A 12,894-nucleotide genomic window follows, 5' to 3' on the forward strand; every position below is an offset into this window, starting at 1 on the left:
ATAAGCAGTAATTTTCACACTGCCTTGCAAGTTTCTGAAAATTCCACCATAATTCTTCCTCATTTATACATCATAAAAGAAAGAAAATGGTCAGCAGGTAATGTTTATAAGTGTCTGAGTGAACAGTCATAAAGCAGAGAAAATCTTCCAGATAAGGCCTAGGGTACATCATTGTAACTCAGGTGAACAAATGAGTTTTATGAAACTGTGATACATGAAATGAGTCACCTAACCTCCAATGCACGGACACAGCTGGAAGCATTCTTCAGCAGCATTGCTTTGTGCCTCATTTTGAAGAATTTGTTATGTTTTGTTCTAAGTTTCCTGATGAGTTACTCTGTGCCACAATGCTAATCAGCATATTTAGTTCATAATTTCTAGTACAATGTATTAGTAAGAAAAAATAACATGAGGCAAATGAATTAAAAATAGTGTGTTCCCTAATACCTTTGGCTGACCAGGTAAAAAACCTGGGGTCAGCTGAATGTAATTATCATACACAGTAATGATAAAATTCTTTTGGTGACTGACTGCAAAACCCCAGTGACTTCAGCAGAGCCAGATTTTCACCTACTCATTTCTCCGAAATTCCTGGCGGAACAAAATGACAGTTATCACAAGTAGTTACCATTGGTGGCAAACTTGGTGAGAGTCTGAAGGCCTCAATTATCCACCTTCTTTTATGTAACTGGGTGGATTTAACGGAATAGCGTGGGAGTAAAAAAGCGCTGTCTCATTTGTATCAGCTGCATTGTTAGATAATTTCAGCTTCAGGGCTGCAAATCCAGTATTTTTTCTCAGCACCGTATTCTCATGCAAAAAAGATATTTCATAATCCAAATTAATTCAGAATATATTGCATAAAGGCACATTATAAATGCTTACAGCACATTTTTTTCTGTGCTGTCACACTGCTAATTCTAGACTCAATGTTGCAGTAAGCCACTCCTGAGCTTCATAATGGCTAGAAAGACACCGTATTTTTATCACAATTACAGCAGAAGATGGGCACTTTCTATGCTTTTGAAAGTGTATTTTCAGGAAGGATTTTGGTTCATTTCATATACATACATTTCTTGACATTTTTAGATCTGTGAATGCTATTGCATTTCAATTCCAACGAGTGCTCTTGGCTCTTTCAGTTCCCTCCCAATTATTGTTTTTTGCTGCTTTTCAGAATTCCATAGACATGCTGCATCAGCAGAAATTAAAATAATTCTGTTGTGAAAAAAGTCTTTTTATAAGTTCCCTGGTGCTTAATGAATAAATAGCCACTGAATGTGAAACACCAGAAGTTTCTGTCTTGGGTGTTGTAGCTTTCAGGTTTGCCTCTAATTTGCAATAAAAACAAGTGCAAAATAATATGAGACAGCTGCTGTCATGCAGCTGATGAAATACAGCAAGTGCTACTTTGTCTTTGTGCCTTTAGTAATTGACATAGAAGAGAGATGAAAAGTACTAAAGGCCTTTATCACCCTCGTTTCATGGTTTCCTGTTTATACGGTTATGTGGTTCTGTATTTAATCCTCTGCCTGAGGGCACACTCACCTACCTCATATTATAATTTAATTTATTCTCTTTTATACCATGGAATTTTAAATTAGAAAATGAAAATGATCTCTATAGGTTTCCAAATCATAGCAGGTTTTATTTTGTAAGTGCTTGAAAGCTTACTAAACATAAGTAATCAACTGTTAGGGTTCTGCTCCTTAATAGTATCTTTTTTCAGTTATACACTAATTTTTTTTTCATCTTGTATTTATTTTGAATCTTTAAGAGAATTGTGTATTAATTTGTTGTGAAGTAGGAGAGGCTAAAATACGAGCCATCTTGTCTTCTTACAAAAATACATACCTCAGCCAATTCTAATTGCTCTCCATAGACTGTTTTTAGCGCAAGCTGTTTCTTAAACATTTTCCAGTACTAATTTCAAGAAGAAAAAGGGAATTTACAGGGCATATTAAAAACTTTTGTAACTAATTATTGCAAGTGGTCAATGAACTGTCCTCTTACTTTTTAAATGAAGAATATTAGTAGCTCAGGTAAAAAAAAAAAGAGAGTAGGAAGTATTATTCTGAAAATTAAAAATATTGTGCTTCTTTATTTACTATCACTTTACATTTTAGGTTATTAACAATGAAATAGATGGTAAGATAACTGGAATCTCAAAACTAGAAGAGGAAGCAGAGTCTTTTTCCTCGTTTGTTACCTCTGGAGAATGTGCACATATTAAAGCCAAATTGACTCAGGTCAAAAGGTATTGGGAAGAGTTAAGAGATCATGCACAGAGGCTGGAAGGAACGGTCACGGGGAATGCGTCAGCACAGCAGAAATATGAAGAAAGTCTTAAACAGGTAGACAATGCAAAATCTAATGGATTGTTTGCAATTTATAGGAATACTCTGTTTTTCCAAAATTGAATATAAAAACCATATTATAATAGGATGGACTAGAATATATTAGTATATTTGTAAGGTAATTGCAAGACCTCTGTATGTAAACTTGTGCTTTGAATGACTTAAAAGGCAGGTTCATGAAGACACTAAAATATACACACTCAAAAATTTATGCTGTCTTTTAGAAAACCTAAGTGGTTCTCCTGGATATTGCACTAAGAAACCACATCCATACTTCTTATAAACATTTCAACTTTAATTTTGCATTGTTAGTAGGTCATAAGGAAGATAATCTATGTTATGATTGTCCCAGTTACAAGGAGCTGAGCACAGCATCTTTTAACTTCAAAAGGCACTCAGCAAAACAGAAGCTTAGGATATAGTACTCTCTTAGCACTAAATATTTAAAAGTTAATATTTAAAGTATCATTTATGTATTTCCTGCTGATTTTAGACTCTCTGGTTTGCCTTTTCTTCATAGGTGCTGCAGGCAGTGTCTGAATTTGAATCTAAGGTAGCTGAGCCTCTGACATCATGCTCTTCGGCAGCAGCAACGTACACAGCCCTTCAGGATTGCACGGTGAGCATGTGGCCAGCAATTCCTGCCACCGAGTCCAGGGAAATAGTACCACACTGACTTCCTCATCGAAATACCAGTAACCTCCAGACTACAGGCTGCCTGATGCCACACAGCCCAGGGTGGAGGCAGGAGGCAAAGGCTGCCTGTCGGGGTGGGCACCCCCAGGAAAGGCTTAAGCAGACTTCCTCAGCTATTTCTTCTCAACATTTCAGACAGGCTTGGAGAGTTTTTTCGCCACACTAGAAAAAGGAAAGCCTAAAACTATGAATTAATTCTTCAGGTTCTTTTTTTTTAATTTTATGCATCTAAAACATTATGAAAAACAGAAGAAACGTGTCTGTTAGACATTTTTCCTGGAAGATTTTCATGAAACTTGCATCTTGGTAGAGAAATACCACTGCTTTTTTTTTTTTTTAAAAAAAAGAAACCTTGGAAGTAGATTTTGTAGGACAGTGCAACGACTGGACAGTGTTTCAGCTGACAAACTGTTATTGGTGATGCCAGAAATCCATGTGTTTTTTGGAGATTTAGTTTGGTCCACTACAAAAGAAAAACAAATGCTGGATTGGTATTCAAACTACAAAAAAATCCCAAATCTCAGGGAATTAGATATAGCATTTTTGTCTATGTCTAGAAGTTTGTGATGCATTCTTCCCAAAGCAATAATTACTTTTCTTTCTAATAAAATATTGTAAAAACTTCCAGTCATATTGTTCTTGCAATACAATGCATATAATTTTCTAAACTTAGTGGTAACTACTTGCAAAGGCTGTATGCAAGGAAGACCTGTCCTGTCTGCTTTAAAAAAAACCTTTATACTCCTTGAGGAAAAATATTTTGCATATGGAGAATTTATTCAGACAGCACATGTAATCATTATTGTTACTGGCTTTTAAACATTATGAATATGCTGAATATGCTATTGTAAATTCTTGTCCTGCCTGTGGGATCATGATGATTCAATGCCTTAATGTGAAATTAATTTTTATTTTTCAGTTCAAACATCGGCAGTTTGTTGCTGTATAATTCACATTTCCTCCTATATATGATTACTTTCATGACTGTAATTACAGCCATTACTACTGTTTTTATTGCACACCTGTGAGTCTGACGTTTAGTGGTCTTAAAGCTGTTTCATTTTGTGCTTTTCTAACTCATTGTACTACATTTCAATTATTTTCACATGAGCAATTTCCCTAGCTCTCTAGAAATGGCAACACTGGAAAGTCTAATCATCAGATCCCATTATCTATGAAAAAGACCTTTAGCTAATGCTGCCCGAAGTTCTGTGCTCTACCTCTCCTGTGTCATGCCATGGGCTGCAAGTCTGTCAGTCTTCACATGCTGGAGTGAGCTTTTTGTATTTACTGTGCATGTATAAATTAGAGTAACTCTTAGACAGATGGAGCTTTGTCCTACATGATCATGCTGTGTCACATGCCCATTCAGAAGATCTGACTGTTGTGATTTTTTCTTTAACACTGATCAGAGGAAAGTCTTCCCCTGCTACTAGCTGGTCAGTTGACATGCTTGGGACACATATCTAGGATAGATCTGACCAAAATACAAGCTATGGCTTCATGATCTGGTGGATGTAGCATTGCTTCAGATTTCAAGTAGAAGTACAGAATTTTCCCCATCATCATTACTGTAGCTCTGTTGTTTATGTATGTGACTTCTGTTTCTTTTACATGTTCATTAGGACCTTTGTCATACTGTGGAAAAACTGAACAACACTCTGGCCTCTGTCTCAGCCTGTGCCCGAAAGGTGGCCAACAAAGAAAAAGCTACTCAGGAGGTTACAGCATTGCAGCAGAAATATGAAAAGGTTCTAGAGAATGCTAAGGAGAAACAGACCTTATTAGAGACTCTTCTGGCTCAGTGGCAGAAGTGAGTAGACTCTCCCATCTGTTAAGATGGACACAGAGACCTTCCTGTGGTCAGTGTGTGAGACTGAGGGGGCAACTTAAGTTGCTAACTCTAAGTTGTGATTTTTTTAGGCAGGAGAAGGAGCTGTCTACCTTCTTGACCTGGTTGGAGGGGTGTGAAGCTGCAGCCAGGCCTTCAGAGCAGTACGTTTCTGCTGACAGAGTAAAACTGGAAGCTGAGCTGCAGTCACTGCAGGTATGTTTCAACGGAAAGATTGTCCCCTTACATATGTTTTTTTCCCCTGTGTCTTTTAAAGGATGGATTTGCTCAGTTGTAGTCTGAGAAGTCACTTGATTGTGGGCTTTGAAAATGTCCTAGGGAAGTGTTACATTATTGCCGGTTTTTATCATTATTTATCAAAGACAAAAATTGTCAGGAAGAACGTTATTTGCAAATGTAATATGCCAGCTCAAGAAAAGATTTTTGATTCACAATGAAAATCTGATTTCTGATTTTCATTTAAACAAAAGACTTTCATCCTATTCCGAAGTATGCCTTCCCTTGAATTTGTGCCATTTGTTTTTAGATTACTGTGAAGCAGTTGACCAAATGTAGCATCCTGTACACCCTCCATGAAGTCAATAAGTCCATAATTTCACTTTTAAATATTACTGCAGAGAAGAAAAATTATTTTGGGTTTTTTTGTTGTTGTTGTTTGGGCCAATTTGTGGCATTTCCTCATAATTCTGTTGCTGCACACAAAATATGTTGCAAAACTTAGTCTTGATTTTAGCCACTTTCATCATACAGTAGAGCTGTGTGGAAACGTTACACTTTGCCCTAAAGGAGAAAAAAAACTTTGATGGATCTTTACTGAATTATAGTTGCATATTTAGCTGTCTGAGAGGTGTTGAGTACATGCTTGTCCTAAGAGACCTCAATTCCTCCAAGGATTTGACTGTACTCAGTCACTTGTCTCAAAGTGATGTACTGGAAATCCCTAGCTGACTTTTTAATATTTTTGTTACTTTGCATAATATGATGCCATATTTAACCTAAAGGCTGTGCATGACATTGTTTTCCCAGGATTTGCAAGCAGATATTGAGTCCCATGCTTCAGTCTATGTGAGCCTATTACAGTTAAATGAGTCGCTATTCCCAACAGCTTCCAAACAGTGTGTGAAAACAGTAAAAGAAAAATTTGAAGAGCTGGATGAGAGGTGGAAAGCTTTACCACAAGCTGTTAATAAAAGGTTTGTGCTTCAGAATGTCTTTTAAATGTTAAATGGGAGTAACCAATATCCAGATGAGGAATCACAGTCTTGAAATGTAGTTTTTTACAGTATTACCATATGGAAACCAAAGGTTTAAGATTCATATTGAATCCTGTGACCCCAGGAGCGGGGCGTCAGGAATCCCACAGATTTATCATGTTGTATTTTTGGCATAATCTCCCCATATTTTTTTGATAGAAGAGTTCTGTTTTAAAGAGTATGGGGCAGGATATTAAGATAACGTTGAGATTCCTCAGTTACAATTTCCAAACTAACTTCCTAAATTACTTCCAAAATCTGTAATATTTGCTCTTCATTTTTTCAGTTACATGCTTTATCTTGTGCAAAACCACACTATTATATTTTTAAACTCACTTTGAAGTTTTCATTTGCCACAAATACTACAAATGCTCATTTGTTAGGCTGTTGGCTCATGTTAGGTTCAGGAACACTGCCTCCTTTTCTGAAACTCTGTGTTGTTATATATTTAGATTTCAACGATGAACGTACATATTTTACTATTTGTAAAGGAGCTAAAGTAATAGACTCTGGTCAATGACATCATCTTCTAGGTGCTTTATCAATATGATTGCTTTATAATGTAACGATTTTCTACATAGCATTTCATGTTGAAAATTATGTAGAGAAATTTCTAATGGAAATGGGAAGGTTAGTGACAATGCCTTTTTTAAGGACAGGGTTTAGAAGCTTAGTTCTGCTAGGTGCCAAGTACTCCTCTGGACACATTCCTCCTTTGAGTTGTGTTCCTTTAAGCAGACTTGACCCTTACTTCCTTCAGTGGAAGCTGAACATGCAGTTACTCACCCCCTACCTAAATTGATGAGACTTTCACCTTACATGCAATGTTGCAGATGCTAGGGCAAACAGAATTGGTGTGTCTGAAAACTGAAGTTTAGCTTCCATCAATATTATTCTCTTTGCTGGGACTACGTCTGTGAAGTAGAAGAACATACCTTGGTAGGTTGGGGCACTTCTAACAGTAGATATGAATAAAACAGTGGAAATAGGAAAGAGCCAAACTGGTGCTTTCAAGTGTTATGTTATTCCCCAGTTAAGAAAACAACACAGCAGTCATCACATTTGTAACACGAATTAACATTTCTTTCTTACCTTCCACCTGGCATTGATTTTAATGCTGTCCAGTCAGCTGTGGTTTTGATTATGAGAACTGATTAATTTGCATCAAGTGCTTTCATATTTACATCTGACATCCTATAGGATCAACTTCCTTCAGTCTCTTGTTGCTGAGCATGGGCAGTTCGATGAGCTCCTGCTCAGGTTTTCAGACTGGATTAAGCAGTTTCTTGCTGAACTACAAGCCACTTCAGAAATAAACACAGCTGATCAACAACTAGCTGCATCTCACAATAAGGTAAACTTTTGGATGTAAATATTAAAGACAGAGAAATTGTACAGTGCATTCAGCTAATATTAATCTAAAACTGGCGCAAGGTCATTTATTTGTTTGAAAAACAATACACTGTTACAGTTACATACAAATTTCTATTATTTGTTCAGTTTAAAGCAAAACTGTAACAGCGAACTGTTCTTACTGAAAACCCCTCAGTAGTATTTGTTTTGCTCATAACTTTAGTACTAAAATGTTTTCTGAGCTTTTGACTGGAAGAAGAAACCCAGCCCTGTTTTCTTTCTTTCCCGTAGAACCACTCAACAGAAGTTCAAAGTAAGAAACAGCAGCTGCAAAGGCTGAAGGAACATGTAGATAAATTGTGTTCTTTCAGCTGCCCAGAGGACCAACAGACATTGCAGGCAAAGGCTGAGGATTGCTTTCAGATCTTCCAGGAAGCAAGTCAAATAACTAGCCAAAGACAAGAGGCTCTCGGTCAGCTGCGAGTATTCCTGGAGCTCCATAGTGCTGCATCAGGAGTGCTCCACCAGCTGAGGCAGACAGTAGAGAAATCAGGAAATATAGATAAAGCTAAATCTGAATTACTGGCAAAGGAACTAAATGATGTTATTCAAAATCTTAACAAGCTGGAATCTGTTGCGATCAGTTTGGATGGTTCCCTTACTAAGGCCCAGTATCATCTAAAACACAGCATTTCTGGGCAGAGGACGTCCTGCAGGGCTGTGGTGGATAATCTGTGCTTGGAACTGGAGGCAGTTCAAAACCTTCTGGGAACCAAACAGAGTGAGGCAGAAGCTCTTGGAGCCTTGCGAAGATCTTTCATGGAACGCAGAGAACTGCTACTGAAGAGTATTGAAGATACTGAGGAAAAGGCTGACAAGGAGGGCCTGAAGGAGGCAACACTACAAGCCCTCCAGCAAAGGTAAAACCAGTATTAAACCTTGAGATTAGCACTTCTTTATTTGCTTGCAATCTCTACATGTTTTTATGATGCATTGGAGGCGTGTGTGAGTTTTCTGCCTGGGTACCTTATTTCTTCCCAGGCATATATGAGTTCATATATGTACTTAATAAAACTTTGTAAGAGAGCTGTTTGGATGGAGGGAGAACATAAGCAGAACACTTAGCAAGTCCCACTGATCTTTCATATTGAAAGAATAGTCAATAAAATCTTTGTCTCAGAAATTTATTTTGTCCAAATGAATCCAAGATCCAAACAGCTATTAGAAATCCTATATAACATAACTATTTCTGCTCTTACAGAACTGAAGACTGCATGTGCTGAAGGAATTGAAAACATTTACTATAATAAAGTATTAATCTAAATAATTGAGTATATTTCGAAGTCACTGTTTGAGGTGAAGGTATATGCATATCTGTATAATTGTATAGCTGTATATGTAGCAGAAAAATCACATTCTGAGGCCAGTTGTAGCAGAAAAAAATATCCAGAGAACACTGTTTTCTGAAGATATTGTAGGAAATGTTAGGAAAAGAGAACTTTATGCACAGTAACACTAACAGCAGCTGCTGTTCTTGCTTTCTCCTCTTTTCTGTTGAAAAAAAAAAAAGTGAAGAAAAGTATATTTGAAACCTGCCTTTTAACTTGCAGATTGAGGATCTTTAACCAGTTAGATGAAGAATTGCATTCTCACCAGCATGAACTCCAGTGGCTCATGGACAAAGCAAAACAAATAGCCCAAAAAGATACCACACTTGCTCCTGAGATTGACAAAGAGATAAATCGCTTGGATTCTCTGTGGGAAGATACCAAGAAAGTTATACATGAAAAGTAAGTAGATCTTAGACTTAAGGTGAGAAAGGAGGGGGTTCTTTTAGTGTGGAAAAGAGACACAGTTATTTACACTTGACATCTTGTCATATTAATCCAAATAAAAAACAGGGCTGGTATGCTAAGTACCGAGTAGAAGATAAAACACAGTATAAACCAGGATATTTGTACCAGCTGTAATTATTAATTAAGCCGCAAATCATACTATTAATAAAGCCACAGATAGGTCCTTAGGACAGTACTTAGAGCTATAGTGGGCTTTTAGTTGCATGTTATTGTTTACTCTCCTGAAAGGTAAGAAATCTCCATTGAGATTTCACTATGACTCCAACTAACACATACTGTCCTTCTAGCATTTTCCTTCTCTATTGGCTATGTGTTTCTGACAGCCCTACTTAGTGGTCCTAAATCATTCTTAGATTTAAGTCTTTCTGCCTGCCCAAGGGACCAGACTCATAGCAATCATTAGTGTATAATCAATGATACGAGTTTTGTGACCAGTTTTCTGTATCAGTGAAAGTGGATGGAGAAAGGAACTAAAGAAACTAAAGAAAATTTCAACCTACCCTTTTCTTTGTCTTAGCTGCTTAATCATCATCATTAAAGAAAACTTCTTCAAATGTTCTTTTTTAAAATTGCATGGTAATTTTAAGTGCTAGTTTCATTCAGTACTACATTGTCCTCAGTTTACATAAATTTTGTCTAAGTGCAGAAGCAAAACAGTTCTAACCCTGGCTAATATTTCAGTGGGCATATGCAATTTGGTGATCCCCATGTAATTGCTGGGTTGTATTACTGGAATGATGATTATTTTTTTTAAAAAAAAATCATTTATGCTGAAAAGTGGGGGTTTTTTTCCTTTGTTTTATATACTGTACTGTTATTCTATTTTCTTGGTTGAAACTATACAGATATTTGTAAATATGCTGCCTCTTAACCAGATTTGTGTATTATTTCCCTCTTAAAAAGACATACAGCTATATGAATTGCATTTCTGGTGTTTTTTTTCCAGATTAATTCAGTCTGGTTTTCTAGTGTATTTTTAGGAGGTGTATAAATCTCAACTAAGTGGAAGAAAATAGTAGCTTTGCTTACAAATGTTCATCACTCTCTTTTTCATCAGCAGTGCTGCTAATTTGCATTTCATGTTGTGTGTTGCTACAACCCATTTTTCTTACCTCTAGAAGTCCTTGGTAATAGTAACCCAAGTAATTTCTGCATACATGTGCCAGAAGCTAGACAGTACCAGCCTGGTAGCAAAGAAAACATAAAAGAGCTGTCTCTGCCTTATAGAGGCATTACTGAGGCTAAATGAGTTGTTCAGTTTTCACATACTGGGGTAGTTCTTCCCATCTTTATACCTAAAACTGAAAGATTCTCACGTACCTCATTATTCCTTTCTAACATAAAAATAATGTTAATTTTTGTTTAAATTGTTATTTTAATTTTAATTATTTTGAACTTTTTTCTCTGTCATATAGACACAATTTTAGACCCCTCTGAACTTGATAATTTTGAAGAGCTCTGTAGAGCATTCAGAGAAGAGCCATCTCCTAAAGCGATTACCTCTCTTTCTTGGCAATGACCTGTTTCCCAAATTCCTTTCATTGATATACACACTGTTCTGCAACTAATCATATCCAAAGTATTAGTCTTCCTTCTCCCTCTTCAGTATAAACACCAAAAAAGGATTGAATATGTTGGTTTTTCCTATTCATTGCCTGAGCAGAAATAGGCTTTTCTGAAGAGGAGGTGGAAATATATATTAGCCCTGTTCTTAGCAGCATGTTATCTGTTCTCAGTAGAATGACAGGTAAGTTGAATTTAATGCTTGAGACCCAAAAGCCTGCATCTGACAGCTAGAGGACAAGATAGACTTACCTTGCCTTGCTTTAGTCTTTACTTCTGCTCCTTTGTACAAAACAAAAGTATTTTCTGTGTTAAAGAAACAAGTTAAAAAAAAATGAGCTGAGTGCCAGAATCATTATAGTGTGTTTTCCAGTCAGTAAGATGCTAACTTAGGAAGTGAGAAGCTTGAATTCCAGTTTCTTTCTTTTGCTGAAGTCAGTTGCTTTGATATCCGATATATATGATTCAGATAGCATCTCTTCAATAAGATGCTTTGTGATGTATGGACCCACAGTGATTTGTAAAACCTAAATACTAATAATTCCTTAGCCATCCAAAAAATGTTTAGCACTGCATCTTGGTTTTCCCATGGTGAATCGCTACGTTACATTCTCTTTCCTTCAGAAACATGACAGCAAATGGTGCTAACACAGCCTTTTCACATTACAGAAAGGAACACTCCTGCGTTCTTATCGATCTAATGAAGGAATATCAGAGCTTGAAGTCAACAGTAATGAAAGTCATAGACAGTGCTGACAGTGCTTCTGTGATCAAATCCATTTGGAAGGATCACGAAGACATCAGGCGAACTTTATCAAAGGTAATTACATACAATTTCATTTGAGGGATTTAAATGATCTTTGATTGAGATGGATTTTTCTGTTTGAAAGGTGCTCTTGGGCTGTGTTTAAAGTTTCTTGAATTTACTGTCAATTCTTGTCACACTGACATTCAGGGTTTAAATTGTACTGATTCTGGTGAGGAAATAATATAGTCCTCAGAGCATCTTGGTGAGATCCATTAATGTATATTTAATTGTTGCTATTTATAATTTTAACACCTAGAAATACAAAATGTTAATATACATGGAAAGTGTAAGTTATCTGCTCTTTAGATAATGATAGTATATTCCTATCATTAGTATAAAAGGATGTTTCCAGTCAACATACTTCAATGTTTTCCCATATTGGGTAATATTTTAATAGATAAGTCAACAAAAGAAAACTAGTTGCACACATTTCTGATGTGTGCAATTCTTACATCTGTCTCTTTCCCTAAGATGACTTAATGCATGGGCTGCAATGTTGATACTGGCCTTTGAGCAGAGATAAGGAATTTGGATCCCTGCATTCCATTCATTTCACTGAATCATATTTCTAAAATTCTAAATTCTGCTATCCATTAGCCTGTCAGAAAAAAGAGTTCTGAGTTAAACTCTTTCCATTCATTCGGAGAGCAGTTTCATTTGGAAGCCTATTGAACTCTTCATTAAAAATTTGTCAGCTAGATCTATATAAACCTCATTCTAAACTGTGCATATTTATGGCCTCTTTTTTAATAGACTTTTTAGCTAGAACTAAAAAATAGAACACAGCTTACCAGTCAAACAAAGAGATGCATGTAACTTCCATATGATTTCTCTCCTTAATGTGAGCCTTGGGCTGTGGAGAATGCCCTGCTACAACAGTGACCATATCTAGGCCTAAAGGAGTTGCAGCAATAAATATTTTGCACAGCTCCTACCATAATAAAGTAGGCATGGCCACATGGCCATACTGCATCCAGATCAGTAACTTATCTCTAATGCTGATCTGTGATAATGGTTAAAGAAAAAAGGTTGAGATGCTTCCTGTGATCCTTTCTCAGTATGCTGTTACCTCTTCAGTGACAGTTTTTCAAAGATTTCCCTGTGCCTAAAATTGCAAATTTAGTAGCCCTGAAGAATTTTGTCTTATTCCTTTCTG

The 12,894-nt window shown here is 36.5% G+C and overlaps 1 protein-coding gene across 14 annotated transcripts in view; it reads left to right on the forward strand.

Annotated features, from left to right (window-relative positions):
- Window positions 1-12,894, forward strand: part of SYNE1 (spectrin repeat containing nuclear envelope protein 1) — a 317,571-nt gene that overhangs the window by 121,807 nt on the left and 182,870 nt on the right. For all 14 annotated transcript variants that reach the window (XM_037391919.1, XM_037391908.1, XM_037391920.1 and 11 more), the window contains 9 exons: window positions 2,127-2,354; window positions 2,878-2,976; window positions 4,679-4,866; window positions 4,977-5,100; window positions 5,932-6,098; window positions 7,359-7,512; window positions 7,803-8,431; window positions 9,122-9,301; window positions 11,600-11,750. In XM_037391919.1, the coding sequence (XP_037247816.1) occupies window positions 2,127-2,354; window positions 2,878-2,976; window positions 4,679-4,866; window positions 4,977-5,100; window positions 5,932-6,098; window positions 7,359-7,512; window positions 7,803-8,431; window positions 9,122-9,301; window positions 11,600-11,750 (1,920 nt within the window). The remainder of the gene's footprint in view (window positions 1-2,126; window positions 2,355-2,877; window positions 2,977-4,678; window positions 4,867-4,976; window positions 5,101-5,931; window positions 6,099-7,358; window positions 7,513-7,802; window positions 8,432-9,121; window positions 9,302-11,599; window positions 11,751-12,894) is intronic.

Source organism: Falco rusticolus, chromosome 6, assembly GCF_015220075.1.
Source record: "Falco rusticolus isolate bFalRus1 chromosome 6, bFalRus1.pri, whole genome shotgun sequence".
Taxonomy (NCBI): Eukaryota; Metazoa; Chordata; class Aves; order Falconiformes; family Falconidae; genus Falco; species Falco rusticolus.